The sequence below is a fragment of the Citrus sinensis genome, chromosome 4 (genome assembly GCF_022201045.2).
Source record: "Citrus sinensis cultivar Valencia sweet orange chromosome 4, DVS_A1.0, whole genome shotgun sequence".
NCBI lineage: Eukaryota > Viridiplantae > Streptophyta > Magnoliopsida > Sapindales > Rutaceae > Citrus > Citrus sinensis.
In genome coordinates, this window is record NC_068559.1 from 24,285,271 (window position 1) to 24,303,606 (window position 18,336).

The 18,336-nt window shown below is 34.7% G+C and overlaps 3 protein-coding genes across 5 annotated transcripts; 1 reads left to right on the forward strand and 2 right to left on the reverse strand.

Moving 5' to 3' along the window:
* Positions 1-7: 7 nt before the first annotated feature.
* Positions 8-3,750, reverse strand: LOC102628067 (putative pentatricopeptide repeat-containing protein At1g13630). The gene is made up of 2 exons (XM_006484204.4): positions 3,070-3,750; positions 8-2,848 (listed from the first exon to the last, which is right to left on the reverse strand). Exons 1-2 carry the CDS (start codon positions 3,518-3,520, stop codon positions 780-782), a joined length of 2,520 nt encoding a protein of 839 aa, XP_006484267.1. The 5' UTR covers positions 3,521-3,750; the 3' UTR covers positions 8-779.
* A 4,748-nt stretch (positions 3,751-8,498) lies between these two features.
* Positions 8,499-10,835, forward strand: LOC102627575 (uncharacterized). 3 transcript variants are annotated; one of them, XM_006484203.4, is made up of 6 exons: positions 8,501-9,062; positions 9,637-9,694; positions 9,805-9,888; positions 10,010-10,151; positions 10,256-10,407; positions 10,486-10,835. In XM_006484203.4, exons 1-6 carry the CDS (start codon positions 8,672-8,674, stop codon positions 10,532-10,534), a joined length of 876 nt encoding a protein of 291 aa, XP_006484266.1. In that variant the 5' UTR covers positions 8,501-8,671; the 3' UTR covers positions 10,535-10,835. The 3 variants fall into 3 exon arrangements, with proteins under 3 accessions (XP_024956339.1, XP_006484266.1, XP_006484265.1); XM_006484202.4 differs by having other exon boundaries at positions 8,506-9,062; positions 10,256-10,835; XM_025100571.2 differs by lacking the exon at positions 9,805-9,888 and having other exon boundaries at positions 8,499-9,062; positions 10,256-10,835.
* A 4,274-nt stretch (positions 10,836-15,109) lies between these two features.
* On the reverse strand, positions 15,110-18,336 carry LOC102627288 (phosphatidylinositol 4-kinase gamma 5-like). Its single transcript, XM_006484201.4, has 2 exons — positions 18,118-18,336; positions 15,110-17,618 (listed from the first exon to the last, which is right to left on the reverse strand). The coding sequence occupies exon 2, from the start codon at positions 17,359-17,361 to the stop codon at positions 15,427-15,429; it is 1,935 nt and encodes a 644-aa protein (XP_006484264.1). The 5' UTR covers positions 17,362-17,618; positions 18,118-18,336; the 3' UTR covers positions 15,110-15,426.

The following is an 18,336-nucleotide window of genomic DNA, read 5'->3' on the forward strand; positions in this document are numbered from 1 at the left end:
ACAACCATCAAAATATTTCCAGAAAATAGTTACCCCAAGAAGAAATCCCCACAACCGTTTTATCAATTATAGAGTTGTTGCTAACAATTGACGTACAGTTCTCTGCATTCGCTTTTAGCTATAAAAAGAACTTGAAAAATCCAAGTGAGAAAGCAGCACCAGGAGGCAGGGACTGTAGCAGCATTTCAGTCAACTGGGGGTTGTAAAAATTCACCATATTTCTTCTCTTTCCTTTTCCCCTTTTTTTACCAAAATGAGAAAAAATATTTGAGTAGTCATCACAGACGCTCACCTTACTGAACTTGACAAGATCCGAGCATGTTTAAAGTTAACTGATAAAATTCAAAAAATCTTGAGAATCCCTTGATCGTATTCGTCATGTGCTGAAATTTCATTAAAGCGGCATGGTCTTGACTATTGAGATGTAGTATCCACATTTTAGTTACGCAACCACACTTTAAACATGTGATAATGCAGTATCCACTGAATAAAGTATAAGGAAAGGGGAAAGATACAAAATGTAGAAAACATTTCAGAGTTTTCTACCAATAATACGAAATATTAAGCTAGTTTACTCTCAATATTGTCACCTATAGACGAGTATTTACAAATATCAAGTTTTAAAAAAGAAAACATCTGATACGTTTCACGGGCATCAATTTAAATTATTATGCAGTTGGAAATGATCATTAGCAATGTAGAAACAGGGTACCTCACGTGGTAAATTTTCATATCAACCAATGGACAGCTCTTTCGAACGATGAGATGGAGGAGAATCATCAGTTTATCAAGAATTTATCAGGAAGGAGGCCAGATTTAATCATCACAGCAGCCAGTTCAAAAACTGAACCAAGATCTCCACCTTGATGAAAGGCAATAAGCATCACTTCACAAATTTCTTGATCAGGAGGAAAGGCATTAGACAACATCATACAGAAAAAAGATTTTGCTTTGGTAATCAAACACCTTTTGCACAATCTATTAATTACAGAACTATAATCTCTTATTGAAATTTCAAATCCCTTCTCCACCATTTGACAGAAGAATGTCATTGCTTTATGCACATCACCCTTGGCACAATGGGCTTTGATTATTGTTGTATATGCAACTTTTGTCAAACTGATATTGTGTTCCTGAAGGGAAACCAGCAGACAATCCGCATTCTTTAAGTCACCATTCACACAGAGGCCATCAATGAGAATATTATATGTAGCTGACGTTGGCTCCAGATTATGCAGCCACATCTGGTTGAGTAACTGAAAGGCTTTTCTTAGGTCTTTACATTTGCAGAAACTCCGAATGATGGTATTGTATGTGATTTGGTCAGGGGTTACACCTATAACATACATATCCTCAAGTAATTGAACAGCTTCTTGTAGCTTCCACTGTTTGCAAAGTCCTTTGATAACCACAGTGTATGTGACATGAGTCGGGCCTATAGCTTTTGTCTCCATCTCTTGCAGCAAAGCAAGCAGGCGTTGTATGTTGCCTTCTTCACAGTATGCATTCATAAAAGTTGTATAAGTTACAGCACTTGGTTCCAATCCATGCAACTTGATGGTGTCTAATAACCTTCTAGCATCTGCTACCTTTCCATTTTTACAGAACCCATAAATAAGAGAATTGAAAGTCACTATACTAGGAGAAATCCTTTTCTCAATTAACTGTCTGTATAACTGTACAGCCTCCCCAATATTACCGAGTTTTACGTACCCATCAATCATAATATTATACAATACAACATCCTGTATGCAGTTGCTCATTATCAGAGAATCAAAATACATTCTTGCTTCTGTTATCATTTCTTTCTCACACAGGCCAAGAAGAATTGCACCGTGTGCAAAAGAATTAGGAGAGATCCTCTTTGAGCACATTTCGTTGTATAGTTGGATAGCCTTGTGGACTTTATCTTGCTTGCAAAGGCCACGGATAAGTATAGAATATGTTACAAGATCTGGTTTCAAACCAACAGCTTCCATTTCATAAAGAAGTCCCAATGCTTCATCAATCCGTCCACTTTTACACATGCTGCTGAGCAGTACACTGTACGCAATGACATTCAACTTAAAACCCTGTGAGAGCATTACTTCCCGCAATTTTAGACCTTCCTCAACATTGCCTATCTGGCAGTATCCACATATGAGGACTGTGTAGGTTACGATATCTGGATCAGAACCTTTAATTAACAATTTCTGGATAACCTTCCAAGCTCCACTAATTTGACTAAGCAAATGAAACCCTTTGGCAAGAATAGAGTAGGTTATTGCATCAGGCTCCACCCCATGCCTCCCCATATCATTCGTGAACTCTAATGCCTCTTCCATGGAACCAGCTATACATAAACCATGAATAAGAATATTATAACTAAATGCATCAGGATGTAGTCCATATTTGAGCATCAGACAAAATAATCCCTTTGCAACTTCAGCAAATCCCAATTTACAGTACCTAGACATGATGGCATTCAATGAAACAACAGAAGGCCCAAACTCCTTCCCTGCTGTCTCCTGCAGGAACAAAATTGCATCTTGTAGTCTGGACTGCTGACATAGACCATCTATAACTATAGAATTAGTATATACATTCCGTGGAGTTTCACTAACTTTAATATCATCATATAGATCCCACATGATGTCTGTATGCCTCAAGTTGTACAACAAACTGTTATAAGTTTGTATCGAAACTTTCAAGTCCAACTCTTTCATCTTGGCAATTACAAAAACAGCATCATGAACCATTCCTGTCCTTGAATAAACAAAAGCCAGCATATCCCATACCTCTCTGTTTGACTCAAAACCCCTGAAGCTGTGCAAGAGCAACTCACAAAGAGAAGGAGCAGAACCAGAGCCTAGCAGAAATCACATAAAATCCATAAACAATAATCTGCAAATTATAGTGGAAAATATTACCCACAACTACTAATCATCTGAAACCGGATCAAAATAAAAAAATCAATTTGAGCTAAATCCAATAAAAAAATTTAAGTTAGAGATGGGCTACCACTATAATTAAAATATCAAGAAGACTAGATTAAAGTGTAAAAAATTTAAAACAATTAAAAAAAAAAACCTTGCTCTTGCAGAATTTGCTCCAAGACCAATCTTAACCCCTTGAAACTCCTCTTTGCTGCCAATACATGGGCAATCACAAAGCTTGCGAACAGCGAATGCTTAAACCCGCAATGAATTTTTAACCAATTAAAAAATGTCACCGCTAAATCCAAGCTCTCAACCCTCAGACAATCAATAATTCGATCAACTTGAAACTCACTCAGCCTCAAAATTAAATTTTTTGAGTCATCCCCGTCAATGAATTTTTTAAAACCTAAATTTCTTAAATTTGCAATGATTTCGGGAACTGGGTCAGCAGGGGTTTGGTCAACAGAGTCGAATGAGATGGCGGGTTCGTCGCTTGAGAGTTTGGCCGCGGAGACGGAGGGTTTAGAGAAGATTGAGGAAGAGAACGGCGAAAGCAACTGTCGTTTCTTTCTGAAATTGAGAAGAATCCATTTCTTGAGCATTCAAATGGGTCTAACGAAAGGTTGCTTGCTTGTATGTTGCTTTCTTTGCTACCGGGAAAATAAAATAAGATAAAAAATGGTAGAGAGAGAGAAAGGCGAGAGTTTAGGGTTTTAGGAGAGTTTGATTGGAGGGATTAGGGCTTTAGAGAGCCGTTTTTTCCCCGGCAATTTTGAAAGTCTAGAGAGAGATATGAATGTTGCAAACCGCTACTTTGATAAAATAAAATGTGTGACAGTTTTCTTGTACTTTGGGTCCGGCTACGAGCCACTTATGCATTCAGTTGTTGGATACGCTTAAATGAATGAATCAATTAAGATCTAACGACTTCAGTTGTTGGATATATTTGAATGAATGAATCAATTAGGATCCAACGAACGACTGGGTACATTATAATTTTCTCCGGTACCTTGATATTATTAAATTTTTGTTTAATTTCTTAATGATTTTGGCATGGGAATGGGATTGGCAAATTCCGATCGAGACTTTCCGATTGCCAACCCTAGTCCATGGCATCATATATAACAATTTACAGTATTTGGTTTTTCATTTTATCATTTTACTTCCGCAGCAATTAATAGAGAATTTAATTATAAGAAAGCCACATGTATAAATTATAATCATACCAAATGAAATAAAAATTTTGGGTGGCGGCTATTTTACCTTAAATTTTTAAATTAAATTTGGATAAAAATTAGTATTTAATGATGATTATTTATCCATTATTTAGTTGTTTGAAATTGAAATTCTAACTCATTATTTGTATTAAAACGTTACGTAAAAAGTTTAGGTTATAATAAATTAACTCTTATCATTGTATTATTTTGCAGCTGATATTTTATGCATTATGCACATACATTACAAGAACACCAAGCTGTTGCACAGTACGATCTCTCAATGCGACAAAATTAAGCTTAATAGCTTATATAGTTATGTTTAAGGGGGTACGGGCACATCATACGCCTACTTGCATATCGACAATCAGTGACTTTGCTCGCAAACAAACGCCTGCTGCCCATTTTGACAAACAAACACGCATAAGAAATACAAGAAAGACTTTGGGAGTAAAATTTATAGATGAAATTTCTCTGTCTATGCAGGCAACAGTTGTACCTCAAAGCTCCCGAGGGATAAGAGTACAAGTTAAGGGTGATTCCTTCGGTCCCATGAATATGTTCATTGAGACAACCACTGCAACTAAATGCCTCAAAGCTCACAAGGCATAAGAGTACAAGTGAAACTAAAAGCACACCTTAAGGCCATGTTTGGCTGTAGGGAAAGAGGAGAGAGGAGATAAGAGGAAAAGAGAGGAGAATAAAGGAAAGGAGAAGAAAATTATGGGGAGTTTAATTTCCTTTGTTCGGTTTAGGATAGAATTAGAAGAGAAAAAGAATTTTATAAATTTTTTTATCTAGACAAATTTACCCTTGTATTATATTATATATATATATATATATATATATATATATATTAAATTAATTAAAATATTAAAAATATGTTTAACTATTTAAAAATTAGCCTCAAGGTTAATGTTTCAAATGTCCTAATTATATTTATAGTGCTTTTACCAATTGTTATCCAAGTGCTTTTATCAAAAGTACTTTTTTTCTAAAATAAGAAACATTAATACTATTTAAGAAATAGCCCATAATATTACTACAAAATAATTAAATTTCAAATGCTTCAATGAAATAATAAAAAATACTTAATCAAATTTCAAAATATGACTGTAACATCTTCAAATTTCAAAGACATTCCAAAATATGAAAAAATAAAAAATACTTCGTCAAATTTTAAGTGCTCAAATGAGTTAAGCTAGATATTAATAAACTATAACATCTAAGTGCGCATGAGTTAATTTCATCATTAAGGACGGAAAAGTTTAACCTATGTTTCTCTATCCTCATCACAAAGATTGTAAAAAACATTGAGCGTTGCACCATCATGAGTAATTTGAGTGGTGGCTCTAAGTCATTCTATCGTTGTAAGACCACTAATCTTCTTCAACTCTTTACTTAATCCTACTTGTTTGTCATTGATTTCTTGTCCCATAACTCGACTCACGACATTAAAAGAGTCTTTTATTTGTGCAACGATAAGAGTTGTTAGCTCTTTAAGTTCTTCATACCACAGTTGCAACATAATTGGACCCTAGATTATGATCTAACATACATCAACCATTAAATTGTAATTAGTGATCTAAAAGTATAATTAACTAAATTATTTTTAGATCACTAAAAACACCTTTTGGGTTAATGTAATTTACATTATTATGTAACTTAACAATGCCCGTTAATAAAATGTGTGATAAGAGTTTTTCGTCTACGGATTTTAATTAACATTTGTTAAATTTCTTAATGATTTCTTATCTAAGAATAAAGCTAATGCTCTATGCTAGGGTTAATAGAATTTCCCGAACCGTGATTGGGATTTGGGACACATTTCAAATGGATTAGGATTTGCTATAAAATTTTATCTTAATTCACTATTTGGGCTGGAATTTAAGATCCCAATTTTGTCCTAATTTATTATTTCGAACATGATTCGAATGTTAGAAAATCCCATTGAGATTCCAAGTGTCCGAGTTTGGGTTTTCAAAGTTGTTTGACAAGTCAATTTGATGAAGCATATAGATATGTCATATTTATTATATTCATATGTCGAGTCATATTAATAAATCAAAGAGATCTGACATGTCCAATAAAATCAAATAACATGTCGTTTAGGACAAAATCTGCATCGTATAATAGCGAACTTAGTTGGGATTTGGAATTTGATTAGGATAAGATCGAGATACTTTTTTTTTTGTCATGATTAACTGTTTGTGACAGAATTCAAGACAGTTGTTCTGTCGATTTAGTATTTAAGACGAGATTGATATTAGCAATCAATTCCCGATCTGGACTTCCCAATTGCCAACCCTAGTCTACAGCATTATATATAATAATTTACAATATGTGGTTCTTCATTTTATCATTTCACTTCCACAACAATTAATAGAGTACCGAATTATAGGAAAACACATGTATAAACATATCAAGTGAAATAAAAATTTTGGGTGCTATTATTTTGATTTAAAATTTTAAATTAAATTTTGATACAAATCGTGAACCATTAATTAAGTAGATATTAATTAAAATAGCATTTAATAATGATTATTTATCCACTATTAGGTTGCTTGAAATCTATAACTTAATATTTGTATTAAAAATTTTAGTAAAAAGTTTTAGAGCTTGTTTGTTTTTTATTATAAGTCTTAATTTTACTTATAATCAGACATTTTAAAAGTTTTCATTGTTTGTTTTTTCTAACTTATATACGATTATAAGACATTTAACTTTAAATGAAAAAAGTTAAAACTTTTGCTTTTATATGAATAGAAAAATATCTGAATAGAAAATTTTTTTTACTCTCAAAACTGCCCCTAACAAATATCTTATTTTACACTACAAAACCAAAAACATCCATTCTTACGCTTAGACTTTATCAATTTACATCTCGGCTGAAGACAATACTCTGAGCAGATTGTAGCCGTTTGCCTTATCATGGCAATATAACTATAGTTCCTTTCACATTTTTGATCTTCTAAACAATTTAATAATCATAATAAAATTTATAATTTTTTTTGTATTAGGAGCAATGGTTAACTTTGTTATATTATTTTAAGATAAATGATTAATTGATTTCATTTTTGCTTATGTGACCAAACAAAAAATAGGTAACATACATGTACAGGCAAATAATACCATTAACATTATATATGTTAAATAATGTACATATGTTATAAAAATGTTGAATAAATTGTTAGGAGAATAATATTTTTAAACTCAATTCCCTCCTTACTTATGTGGGTGGGGTTTAAACTACAAATCTCTTATTTTCAAAACAAAAGATTTTACCAATAAAACTAGTTGATACCCACGATATAAATATATTGGATATATATATTTTTGTAATTGTTTTTTCAACTCTAATTTTTAATTATTTAACTTATGAAATTTATAACAATTATATATCCTACCTACAAAGGACATAAATGTCAAAACTCTAAATTTGAGATAGTTCTTGTTCATAAAACAAACAACTTAACATTTATATTCAGACGTTTAAAAAAGAAAAACAAATATGTCACTCAACTGTTTATATTCAGATATATTCAAACTTCAACAAAATATAAACCTATTAAGATTTCAGACAAAAAAAAAAAAAGGGTACCTTAGTTATAATAAATTAACTTTGTATCATTATTCTTTTGCAGCTGATATATATATGCATAATGCGCATACGTTACAAGAAGACCAAGCTGCTACACAAGGCCATTCTCAATGTGACATCAGGTATGCAGAAAAGTAGGCTCACTAGCTTAAATTTAAGGGGGTACGGGCACATCATACGCCTACTTGCATATCGACAATCCATGACTTTGCTCGCAAACAAACACACAGAAGAAATACAATAAAGACACGAGAGACATGAGAGTAAAATTTATAGATGAAATTTCTCTGTCTATGCAGGCAACAGGTATGCCTCAAAGCTCCCAAGGCATAAGAGTACAAGTTAAGGGTAATTCCTTCGGCCCCATTAAATATCTTCACTGAGGCAAACACTGCAACTAAATGTTTTAATCATTATAGACTTTTCCCCATTTCGAGGCTGCCATTAGCTCTGCCACTGAAGCTAAAAGCACACCTTAAAAGTTTCTCAAATATTCAGGAATTAGCATTATTGGAAATGATGTAATTGTTTGATTCAACTATTGGTTATGGATTGTAAATCACAGGTTTTGCATCATTTTACGTATATTTTAGGGGGGGCGAACAAGCTTCGTGATGCAGCAGACACTATAAAGAAAGAAAAAGGGAATCAATATGATGACTCCAATTATTTTAAATGCAAAAAATGATAAGAATCTTTTGCATAAAAAAAAAAAATCCAAATACATTATTGGTTTTGCTTAAAACCCAAGAATCAAATAGCAAGTCCATTATGAAGTTCACACTTCACCAACTTTAGCTATGACTTCATAAGGTCCCCTACACTTTAAAGTTTAAAACCCCAAAACCTTTTATTGATACAACAATCAACCTTTACATCTACCAAATTTAAGATACAACAATCACACAAAAGGACTTTTCTTTTATCTTCTCTCCAGCATGTCTAAAGCAAACGTAAGAAGGCATATTCTGGAGAAGAATAGAAGTCCAAAAGAAAAAGAGCCGAAGCCAACTCAGAGTTTATTATCTAAACACTTGAAAAAAGTCTACCCCATTGGCCTTCATAGGAGCTCTTCTTCATTATCTTTATCATCACTATCACTGTCCTTGTCACAGAACTCGAACGACTCTTCTGTTACAGACAATTCTAATTCTCCGCTGGAGCAGAGGATTTCGTTAGCCCTGCGTTTGATTACGCCACCTGAAAGAAGAGAAGTCACGGTGGCTAAAAACGTTCAACCACAGCAACAGCAACAACAGCAGCAGCAACAAAGTCAGGATTCTTGTTGTGGGGAACTGAAGAGGTGCAATTGGATTACAAAGAATAGTGGTAAGCTCCATTTTTTATCAACCAAGAGTTGATTCGAACGCATAATAGTTAATACTACGTGCTTCAGATTTTTCCATGGCGATTCATTTTTCTATGTGATAATAATACAAGAGAAAAGTTTCTTAGTAGCTAAACTTTGACATTGTTGTAGTGGTTAGGTTGTACAATCTATTCTGTGCTTGTGCATTTGAAAAGAAAGGATTTAGTCAAGTCTACAAGCGTCAAATACTATTAGTGGTTAAGAGTTCAATATAAGATGAATTAAAATGATAGAACTAAATACTCTGTGTCATCATCGTGGCCATTATAATGGGGGTTGTTGCAACTGTTTGGGCTCCTCAACGCTGATATAAATAACTCTTTTAAGGCATTCATGTTCCAACTGTACAGCATATATGTATTTAAGTCGTATGTTTTGAATTCAGAAATGGCAACTGGTAATCCAAAGTGTTGTTCAACATCTCTACCTACTCTACTTTTTTCGATTGCTCACTCTTTGAGGACATTAACATGTACTCACCAAGATGTATTTGATCCATGGAAAGTGTGGATATTAACACGAATTTTGATGCAGATAGAGTTTATGTTGCATTTCACGACGAATGTTGGGGAGTTCCTGTTTATGATGACAAGTAAGTCAGCTGTAAAAATCTAAACCAGTATTCTAGCAGTAATTGTCTGTGAGACATGTCATGCAGCATGCATATACTAACAGGTATATGTTATATATTGTTGAAAAAAGTCAATTGTTCGAGCTGCTTGCATTGTCTGGAATGCTGATGGATTACAACTGGACTGAAATTTTAAAAAGAAAAGAACTGTTCAGGTTCTAACTCTGCACCAACTCCATTCTAATTCACCACACTTGAATTAATCTCTGTTTCACCAAAAGGCCTTGGATCATTTTAATATGCACTGAAACAAGATTGAATTTGTTGATGAAATAGAGAGGCATTTGGGGGATTTGATCCAAAGAGTGTTGCCAAAATGGGGGAGAAAGAGATCCTAGAAATATCCTCCAACACAGCAATAATGTTGGCAGAGTGCAGAGTGAGGTGCATAGTAGACAATGCCAAATGCATAGTGAAGGCAAGTTTACAAATTTTAATGCCTTTGCATAAACCTTTTTTTTTTTTCCTTAATTTTGTTTTATAATCCTGAGATGCCAACTTAATATAGTTACCCAAATGCAGATTTTGAATGAATTCGGATCTTTCAGTAGCTTTATGTGGGGTTATGTGAATTTCAAGCCAATGATCAACAAATTCAGATACCCCAGAAACGTTCCCCTGAGATCTCCGAAAGCTGAGGCCATTAGCCGGGACTTATTGAAGCGTGGATTCCGGTTAGTCGGACCGGTGATTGTGTACTCATTCATGCAAGCAGCAGGGCTAACAATTGATCATCTTGTTGATTGTTTTAGGTACAGTGAATGTGTAAGCCTTGCAGAAAGACCTTGGAGGCATATCTAACTTCAATTTGTGCTAACACTTTGGAAACTTGTTACACAATTTATTTGTCATATAGATGTAAATATTGCTTTCTATGTATGCATTGCCCAAGTATTTTGTGCATGCAGAGTAGAAAGAAACTTGGACTTTGGATCTCTCTATCTATTTTTTTTTTTTTTTTGGGTATTTTTGGGGGGGATAAGATTGTTGAATTTGCCCAGTGTTGTAAACTAATTATTTTATTTTATTTATATTTGTGCAACATTGCATTAGGTGACTCTTGTCATCAAAGAATAAAATAAAAATGAGTAGCTTTCTTTTATGTGATTTGGCAACCGCAATGGCTGTAATGTCTTTGACTTGTCCCTCGTGGCACTACAATAAGAAGGAATAGGGACAATATTTCTATACCAAACGTAACATATTTGTTTGTTTTTTTTTTTTTTCTCCTCTTGATAGGAACCATATTCTTAGAATAAACAAAATAGAGATATATAGAATAGAAGTATTAAGTCAAAAGGAAAATATTGTATTTGATATGCTTGCGTTAGATTACTTCATTTCGTACCGAACTTCCAATGCAAATAGAGATCAATTAAAGCAATCTTGAATTGATTGATCTCTCGTTACATTTTTATAATGCGTTAAATGTTTATTCACTTTATAAACATAGTGCTATTAAATTCTAAATAGGAAAATGTTATTTGGACTCAAAATTGAACAAAACAAATAAAAGAATAAAATTAATAACGTGAATAAGTATGTGTTTTAGTTAAATGTTTCTTCTTCTTTTTTTTTTTTTAATGATTTTGTGTGCAATCATCATTACTCTTTCTAATCAACATTGCCCTGTTAATCTAGACCAATTTGACTAGCCGAATTCCTTTTGAATTTTTTAACGAGTTTATCGCCCCTCTAAAATTCTTATAGAGCTCTTTTTTTGTTTAATGTTATTTCCCAAAATACACTCAGTTTTTTTATTTGATATAATATAAATCTATACATTAATATTAACCATCTTCTCATTATTATTTTTCTAAATATATCATTTTAAATTGCATACAAATCCTAAAATATTAAATTTATCCTAAATTTTTTCTTTATTATATAATTTCTGTCTTCATAATTCGAAACCTTATAATCTTCTAAAAATAAAAATATTTTTCAGTTAAAATAAAAATATAAATTATGAAATGGGGTTGGTGTAAAAAATTTGTTAAAAAAAATTGATCTAAGTGTTTAATTGAATTTATATTCAAAACAGTGAATAAATTGATTTATATTAATTTTAATTAAAAAGAGATTTTATGAGATATTTTAAGGGGTCCGAAGGATTACTCTTTTTTGTTTTTTTCCCCCAAATCCCCAATTGAGTAATAATAAAAACTCTAAACTGATATATTTTGATTACAGTTGTTGTTTCTATGATTTACTTGCATTTTACGACTGGGGTTTCATAAGTATCTTAAAAGGTTGTTTAGAAATAGAAGCCCACTCCTTTTAGGATTCGGTCTATCCAGGCCCATCTTAATGCATGGTTTCCATTTTGCAAGTAAAAGACCTTGGCCACACCCTATACTAGATTTTAGCCAATAAGCAGTGAGTAATCTGTAATATACAATCTCTCCTAGATTTTCTCAATACAGAATTGCCCAAGTGTGGATCAAATCACTTCATTTCCACCCCTCAAGCAAGCATACTACATATTTTCGGCAGCTCATCTCTAATTTTGTTATCACACGTTGTCCATAAACAATTAATAATTCAGTAAATGGCATGACCAATCGCCGAGCATCAGAGCAGAGCAGCGCAATCCTTCTGCTCCCAACAGTGGAAGGATAACAAGCTGGTGTGTCCTTAGCCTACCACTGCATCATGAGCTCAACTCAGTTGAACCACTATCTTTTCATTTTTTAGTTTTCAAATCAAATCTAAATAAATTATTTTTTAATGGTATGGTTCACACATTTTATGCCATTCAACGGTTATATATATATATATGAGTTATTTAACAAAAAAAGACCTGACTGGGTACTGAGCAGGCCAGGCCATAGAAGTTCAAATAAAAAATGTCCGGTCGAACGAAATTAAAGAGATATTATTTTTATAATAGTGGAAGGATAATGAGCCGGAGCATCCTTAGCATACCGCTACCTTATGAGTTCAGCTCAATTGAACAGCCATTTTTTTATTACCTTATATATTTTTATTTATTTTATGGTTGAAATGGACATCATCCCTTAAATGTAAAAATCACCCATTTAAGAGCTACCAAAAATTTGATTGCCCTAGCATTTTTCACACATGGTGCTTGAGGTTAATGCTAACTGTGCACATGCTTCCGGCTTTCCTCTTCATTCACTATTTGTCCCTTATAAATGGATTGACATTATGCCAAACTTGATATGTATTTCCATCCCTAATCAAAATAAAACAAAGGGCTTGCAAGCAAAACTACGATTGTCCCAGCATTTGTCACACATGGTCAGCTGTTACTGTCATGTTGCTTCAACACGTTGAAAGGTATAGAACAACCAGACAAGTCTCCAGTCCCCACTTTTGGCTGCCTCTTGTTTTCATGATTTTATCTTAAATTGCAATCAATGTAAAAAGCAAGAAAGAATACACCCTAATGTCCTAATGGACCCCCCACTAAAACAAGTGGCAATATACTACAAGCTACAGTGCCAAAGAGAGATAAGAGTGACACGTTAGTCATTGTCCATTGTGTCAATTTTTCTTATAAGATGAGATTATAATTTTATATTTTTGCTCGTCAAATTTAGGCAATGATATTATGATAGCCTGCTAACTTGGTGACTGATATGATAGATGAAGAATTTTACCAAACGCCACCATGTCTATCTTCTTCTCAGTAGTCTTGCGGATTAACTTCAGTTGTACACGTGAATATAACTTGACATTGACACACAAAACTCATAGGCTGATGGCTATCTTCGAGCAAGTTTCTACAGAATGTTCGGTTTGAACTTTGAGGCAACGCAAGAGACAGCAAGTGTTTTTTTTTTTTTTTTTTTTTCTTAACCACGAGGTATCTTGGGGAGGGCCCCAACTGTGTGAGACACCTTTAAACCCGTACCACAACTTAGATTAGAAGTCCCCGCTCGAATCGGGAGGCACAGGTTCTCCCAACAAAGGCGACTTCCCTACGACTCGAACTGGGGAGCAAACCCAATCAAGCCACTTAAGGGGATTCCATTGCCAGTGGAGCCAACACTTTGTTGGTACAAGTGTTTTTGTTCCAAGCAAAAGTTATAAAGCGTCACGTAAAATAATTTTATATGCATGTTCTTTTAAATCATTTTGTTTATTTTAGGGTCCATTTGAGATTGAGATATTTTAACTTTTAAGAGTGGAAAATAAACTGTAACTATAAAACAAAAGTTAGTAATATATAATAAATATAAATTTTAATAAAATTATTAAAAATATAATAGATTTTTCATTATACAAGTGAAAAATCATACCAATATATATTTTAAGTTATAGTTGTTAGTGTTTACTAAACACTTTAGTGTAACTTAAACCTCAATCTCAAACACATTCTTAATATATAAAATCTGGTTATGTTGGAACCGTCCAACAGTGAAATAATCTTTCATAACTATATAATTAAAATTATAACGTATTTTTTATTATTTATTCTTTTGTATGTGTAGTTGTAATTTGTGCTTTGCCTTAGAGTAATTTTAAAGTAGCCATAACTTAATATATAAAACAAATTACCCTATTATAATGATAGCGAAATATGACTTTAAGAATTCGTGTATCGTCTGAAGTCTGAAGAGAACCACTAATGTAGCATACTATGAAGCAGGTAAACCCAACGGCAGAAACAACTGTAAAACCCCAGCATATCTTCTGGAGAAAAACAGAGCAAGCAGCTAACGAAGTTACAGCATGCAACTCTCCCAAAATCTTAAAGGGCCAACCTCAATTATTGAATTTAGAAAAAGTCCCGGATGTTAGTGGGACACCCTATGCGTGATGCTACTTTGTCGTTTGTTTGCTAGGTCGGCATCGATGGTAAATCTTTCAATTGAATAGATTATTTGGAACAACCATTACGTATAGATCACACTGTAGCCTCACTAGCACGACAAAAACTTGGGTCCTTTTCAGAATGAAATTAAATATACTCATACAATCCTGATAAATATCCCATAAATAAGACGGCGGAAAAATAGTTAGTTAACCAAACAAACTGTGGATGGCAGCCAGATGTTTCAGAACAGAGAGATATATGGAAGACGTCACGGATCATAAAATATATTATGTGAGCTCATATCTGCCGATACTTGTGTTCAAAACTCAATAATACACGAAATCCACTGTTTCAGCCAATTATGTTCGCACTAATTCGGTGGACATTATTCTCCGGAGAAATGGAGCAAGCACAAGAACTTTGGACGGGGATGCGGCCATCATCTGGTTGTTCATCTTCAGAAACACATCATTCTCTGTTAAAAAAGAACAAATCCGATAATTGATTCATCTTAATTACTCAATCTATGAACCATATCTTAGAATGATACAAAACGTAGAACGAAAGTAAAATGGAAAAAACACAAAGGGTTAGTATTTACATCAAATTATTCAAGGGATATTATTCTAAAAATTATTTATCAGACAAGTCCACATGTAGCGAAGCAAAAACGTTCAACAAATACAAACAATTCTACTCAGCTCTCCACTTAGCTGATGTCAAGAATATTTACAGAAGTTCCTCCTCTACTAGTCACTTCCAACACCTACACCTTCCAGGAAGAAAACCCACAAAACCAACCTATCCTAACAATCCTTCTCAAGTCGCAAGTCCAACAGACCTACAAGTCTTCGTTTATTTTTTATATTAAGTACTCTCTCCGATACCAATATATTTGGTATCTGTGTCAAAATTGGCACGAAGTACCAAGCCTCTGTCTCTGCCTCAGACCTACAGTAACAGATTTCCTTGCTGCAAATGCTGGGTAGAGCAGCTCCTGAAACTTCTCCAAAAACAGCGTCCATTCATCCTCACCCAAGTCTGCCAGCTTCACAAAGCTAACACATGCAGGAAGCTGTTCGTTTGCACTCCTGTGACCAGAAGATGTGTTAGAAAGGCAGCCATTCTCTGGCTTTGAACCTGAGAACTTTTGATATTTTTGGTTCTTGTCACCCAAACAGGTGGTCTTGAGCGACATGGATAGCTTCGAAATGGATGGAATCCTTTCAGGAGCTGGCAATGTAGAAAATCCTTCTTGCTCTTCCTCGCCTTCACTTTCCTCTAACTCCTCAATGCTTTCGTCCAATTTTGAAAGCGCAAAACGACCATTACCGAATCCAATTCCAAGATGAAATTGGGCTCTGCTCATGTAATCATCTGCTGCCATTTTTGGTGTAAAGTCAAATGCTGCATCCTCACAGTCTAAGTCGAATAGGAAATCCTCATCTCCTGCATCAGCTTTCGGTGACAACACCTCCTTCTCCCTTTCCTCTACCAACCTCCTTGCTTCAATGCATACAACCTCAAGTTCACTGGGTTCCTCTTCTCCAGCACGAAATTCCCTACTCATCATCTCACCAATTTCAGAAAGACAGAGACCAAATTCAGCAGCCTCCTTGAGAAAAATTGTGCAGAGAACCAACACGCGAAGACACGCCTCTCGAATCATGGGGAGCTCCCTTCGCAACATTTCACAGTCACTAAGAGGATCAAGTTTTCTAATATACTCAAGTTCATCATCTGAGAATGGAATTGAAGCTTGGGGCCAATGAATCCACTCGAAGTATGGATCTTCCAAAGTTTCAGGCAAACATAGACCGTGATCAATTGGAATGAGCTCCACCTGCCCAAAGCTCCCAACACCATCAAGCTTCCTTACCAAAAGGTTCCCTGCATGTCTATCCGTGTTGAAAATTCTAATATCTAGTATCCCTATGTGATGCACCTCAGAAACAGGAAAGCTTGAGGTTCCATGATCACTAGCATCGAAATTATGCTTTATGAACTGCTGGAAAGATGCAATCTTGCTGACCAGATTCTTGTTGTGAGTCTTGTGCCCATTCACCCCATCATTGATATTAAAGATCGAGTGTGTGATTTTCACAAGGGCTGTGGGAGGCACATTTGCAAAGTGATCATGGTCAAGAAGGTAAGCAGCAACCTCTCTTATCCCAGTTTCACCAACCCGCACTGAGCGCTTCAATCCCGGTTGCCCAAGAGCTTTACCAACAAAGCCCTTTGGATTGTTGGGAGCAAAAGGCTCTTCATCCGTTGGTTTCACAATTGCTACATTCTCAAATCTGCTGTTCCTAAAATAATAAGCACCCCCAAGGCCACCGTTAACAGGAATTGGATCAACACCCATCTTAATTGCCTTCACAATGTCTTTCACCATTTTTTTTGTAATAGCAAAGCAATCCGATTGTCCCAATATCTCAATAGGACCGCTCCTATCCCTTTGTTGGATATCATTCCCCCTTGGCGAAAGGCATGGAGTGGATGAGCTCCTATGCAAATAGTTTCGTGTCAAAAGAAGCGGCGAGTCATTTCTAACCGCACTAAGATCATTCTTCAGCACCATATCCCCAAAAGTAAGCGAGCTCTCATCAGTGGGAACATTGAGAGCAAGCTGCAACCTTCTTTTCACAGTATGAGCATTATCACTGCGATCCAAGTCCATCCCCAAGACACAACCAGTCTCAGTCTGAACAAAAACCCGTCTCCTCCCCGCAGGCTGTTTCCCTTCCACTCTCTTGTTCCCGTGGTACTCCCCGCTAAGCGGGGTTTTGAAGACTGCCACTGCCATCTGAGTCTGAACTGGGCTGTCTAACTTACGAGACATGAAACGGAACAAGGAACCAAACTGATGTCTTGGCCGGCAACAAGGCTATGGAAGAGAATTTCCTCCTTCCCTCCCAAGAAGACGCCAAGCTCCAAACCAGATACTAATTTATACTTTAACAATCCCCAAACATTCATCAATCGAACTACTCAGAAACCAATCCCAACCCACAAATGGAAGCAAAGAAACAAACTTAACACTGATACTACATTAACCACGCCATGATAAAAAGCCAGGGGCTATCAGGAGTCAAGAATCTGAAATAGAAAGAAAACAAATTGAATAAAAAAAAAAAAAAACTTGATACAAACACTGAATAGCTGAAAATATGGCCTATGTACTCAACAATGGTTATACAAAAAACGCAGGCTCCCAAATGAGTATTATGCAAAAAATTATTATGGTAAAAGATGGTTACTTATCAGAAGCTACAATTAATAAATCCATTGGTTCCTTACTAATTAAGTAACTTTCAAAAGAGAAAAAAATAAATAAATAAAACAAAACTCATGTGAGGGTTTGGATCTAGATTTTATGCACTATTCAACATTCAAAGAATCTTTTTACAAAATTTTCTTCAGCATTAAAACATTATTGCTACTCATTCAAGAAACTTCCACGATCACTAGTAACGTCACGACGGTTAAAAGAAGAAGGAAATAAAACGCTTAAATAATAAAACAAATTTAATTGAACTTATTAACATCTTAGTTTGAACAACTTTAATTTAATCTAATGGAACATCAATTTGCTTACCGGGTTCCGAGATCTGAACGGAACACACAACCTTAAACTCCTCAAAGAAAAACAATGAAATTGGAATCAACTCAGTACCAAAGAAGACATGAAGTGCGATAGACAAGCAAATGAATTGAAATAAAGTTTGAAAGGCGGCAAGGAACCGCTCCGAGTTGACTCAGTGTGAGTTTTCTTGCCCCAAAGCCTACACACATATTAAAATCCTTCTCTCTGCGG

Excerpts from the sequence above, each read along its gene's own strand:
- LOC102628067 (XM_006484204.4), bottom strand. The coding sequence starts at position 3,520 with ATGCTCAAGAAATGGATTCTTCTCAATTTCAGAAAGAAACGACAGTTG. Across the intron at positions 2,849-3,069 it reads GCAAATTCTGCAAGAGCAAG|GCTCTGGTTCTGCTCCTTCT; the intron begins GTTTTTTTTTTT and ends GATTTCTGCTAG.
- LOC102627575 (XM_006484202.4), top strand. The coding sequence starts at position 8,672 with ATGTCTAAAGCAAACGTAAGAAGGCATATTCTGGAGAAGAATAGAAGT. Across the intron at positions 9,889-10,009 it reads AAAAGAAAAGAACTGTTCAG|AGAGGCATTTGGGGGATTTG; the intron begins GTTCTAACTCTG and ends TTGATGAAATAG. Across the intron at positions 10,152-10,255 it reads ATGCCAAATGCATAGTGAAG|ATTTTGAATGAATTCGGATC; the intron begins GCAAGTTTACAA and ends ACCCAAATGCAG.
- LOC102627288 (XM_006484201.4), bottom strand. The coding sequence starts at position 17,361 with ATGTCTCGTAAGTTAGACAGCCCAGTTCAGACTCAGATGGCAGTGGCA.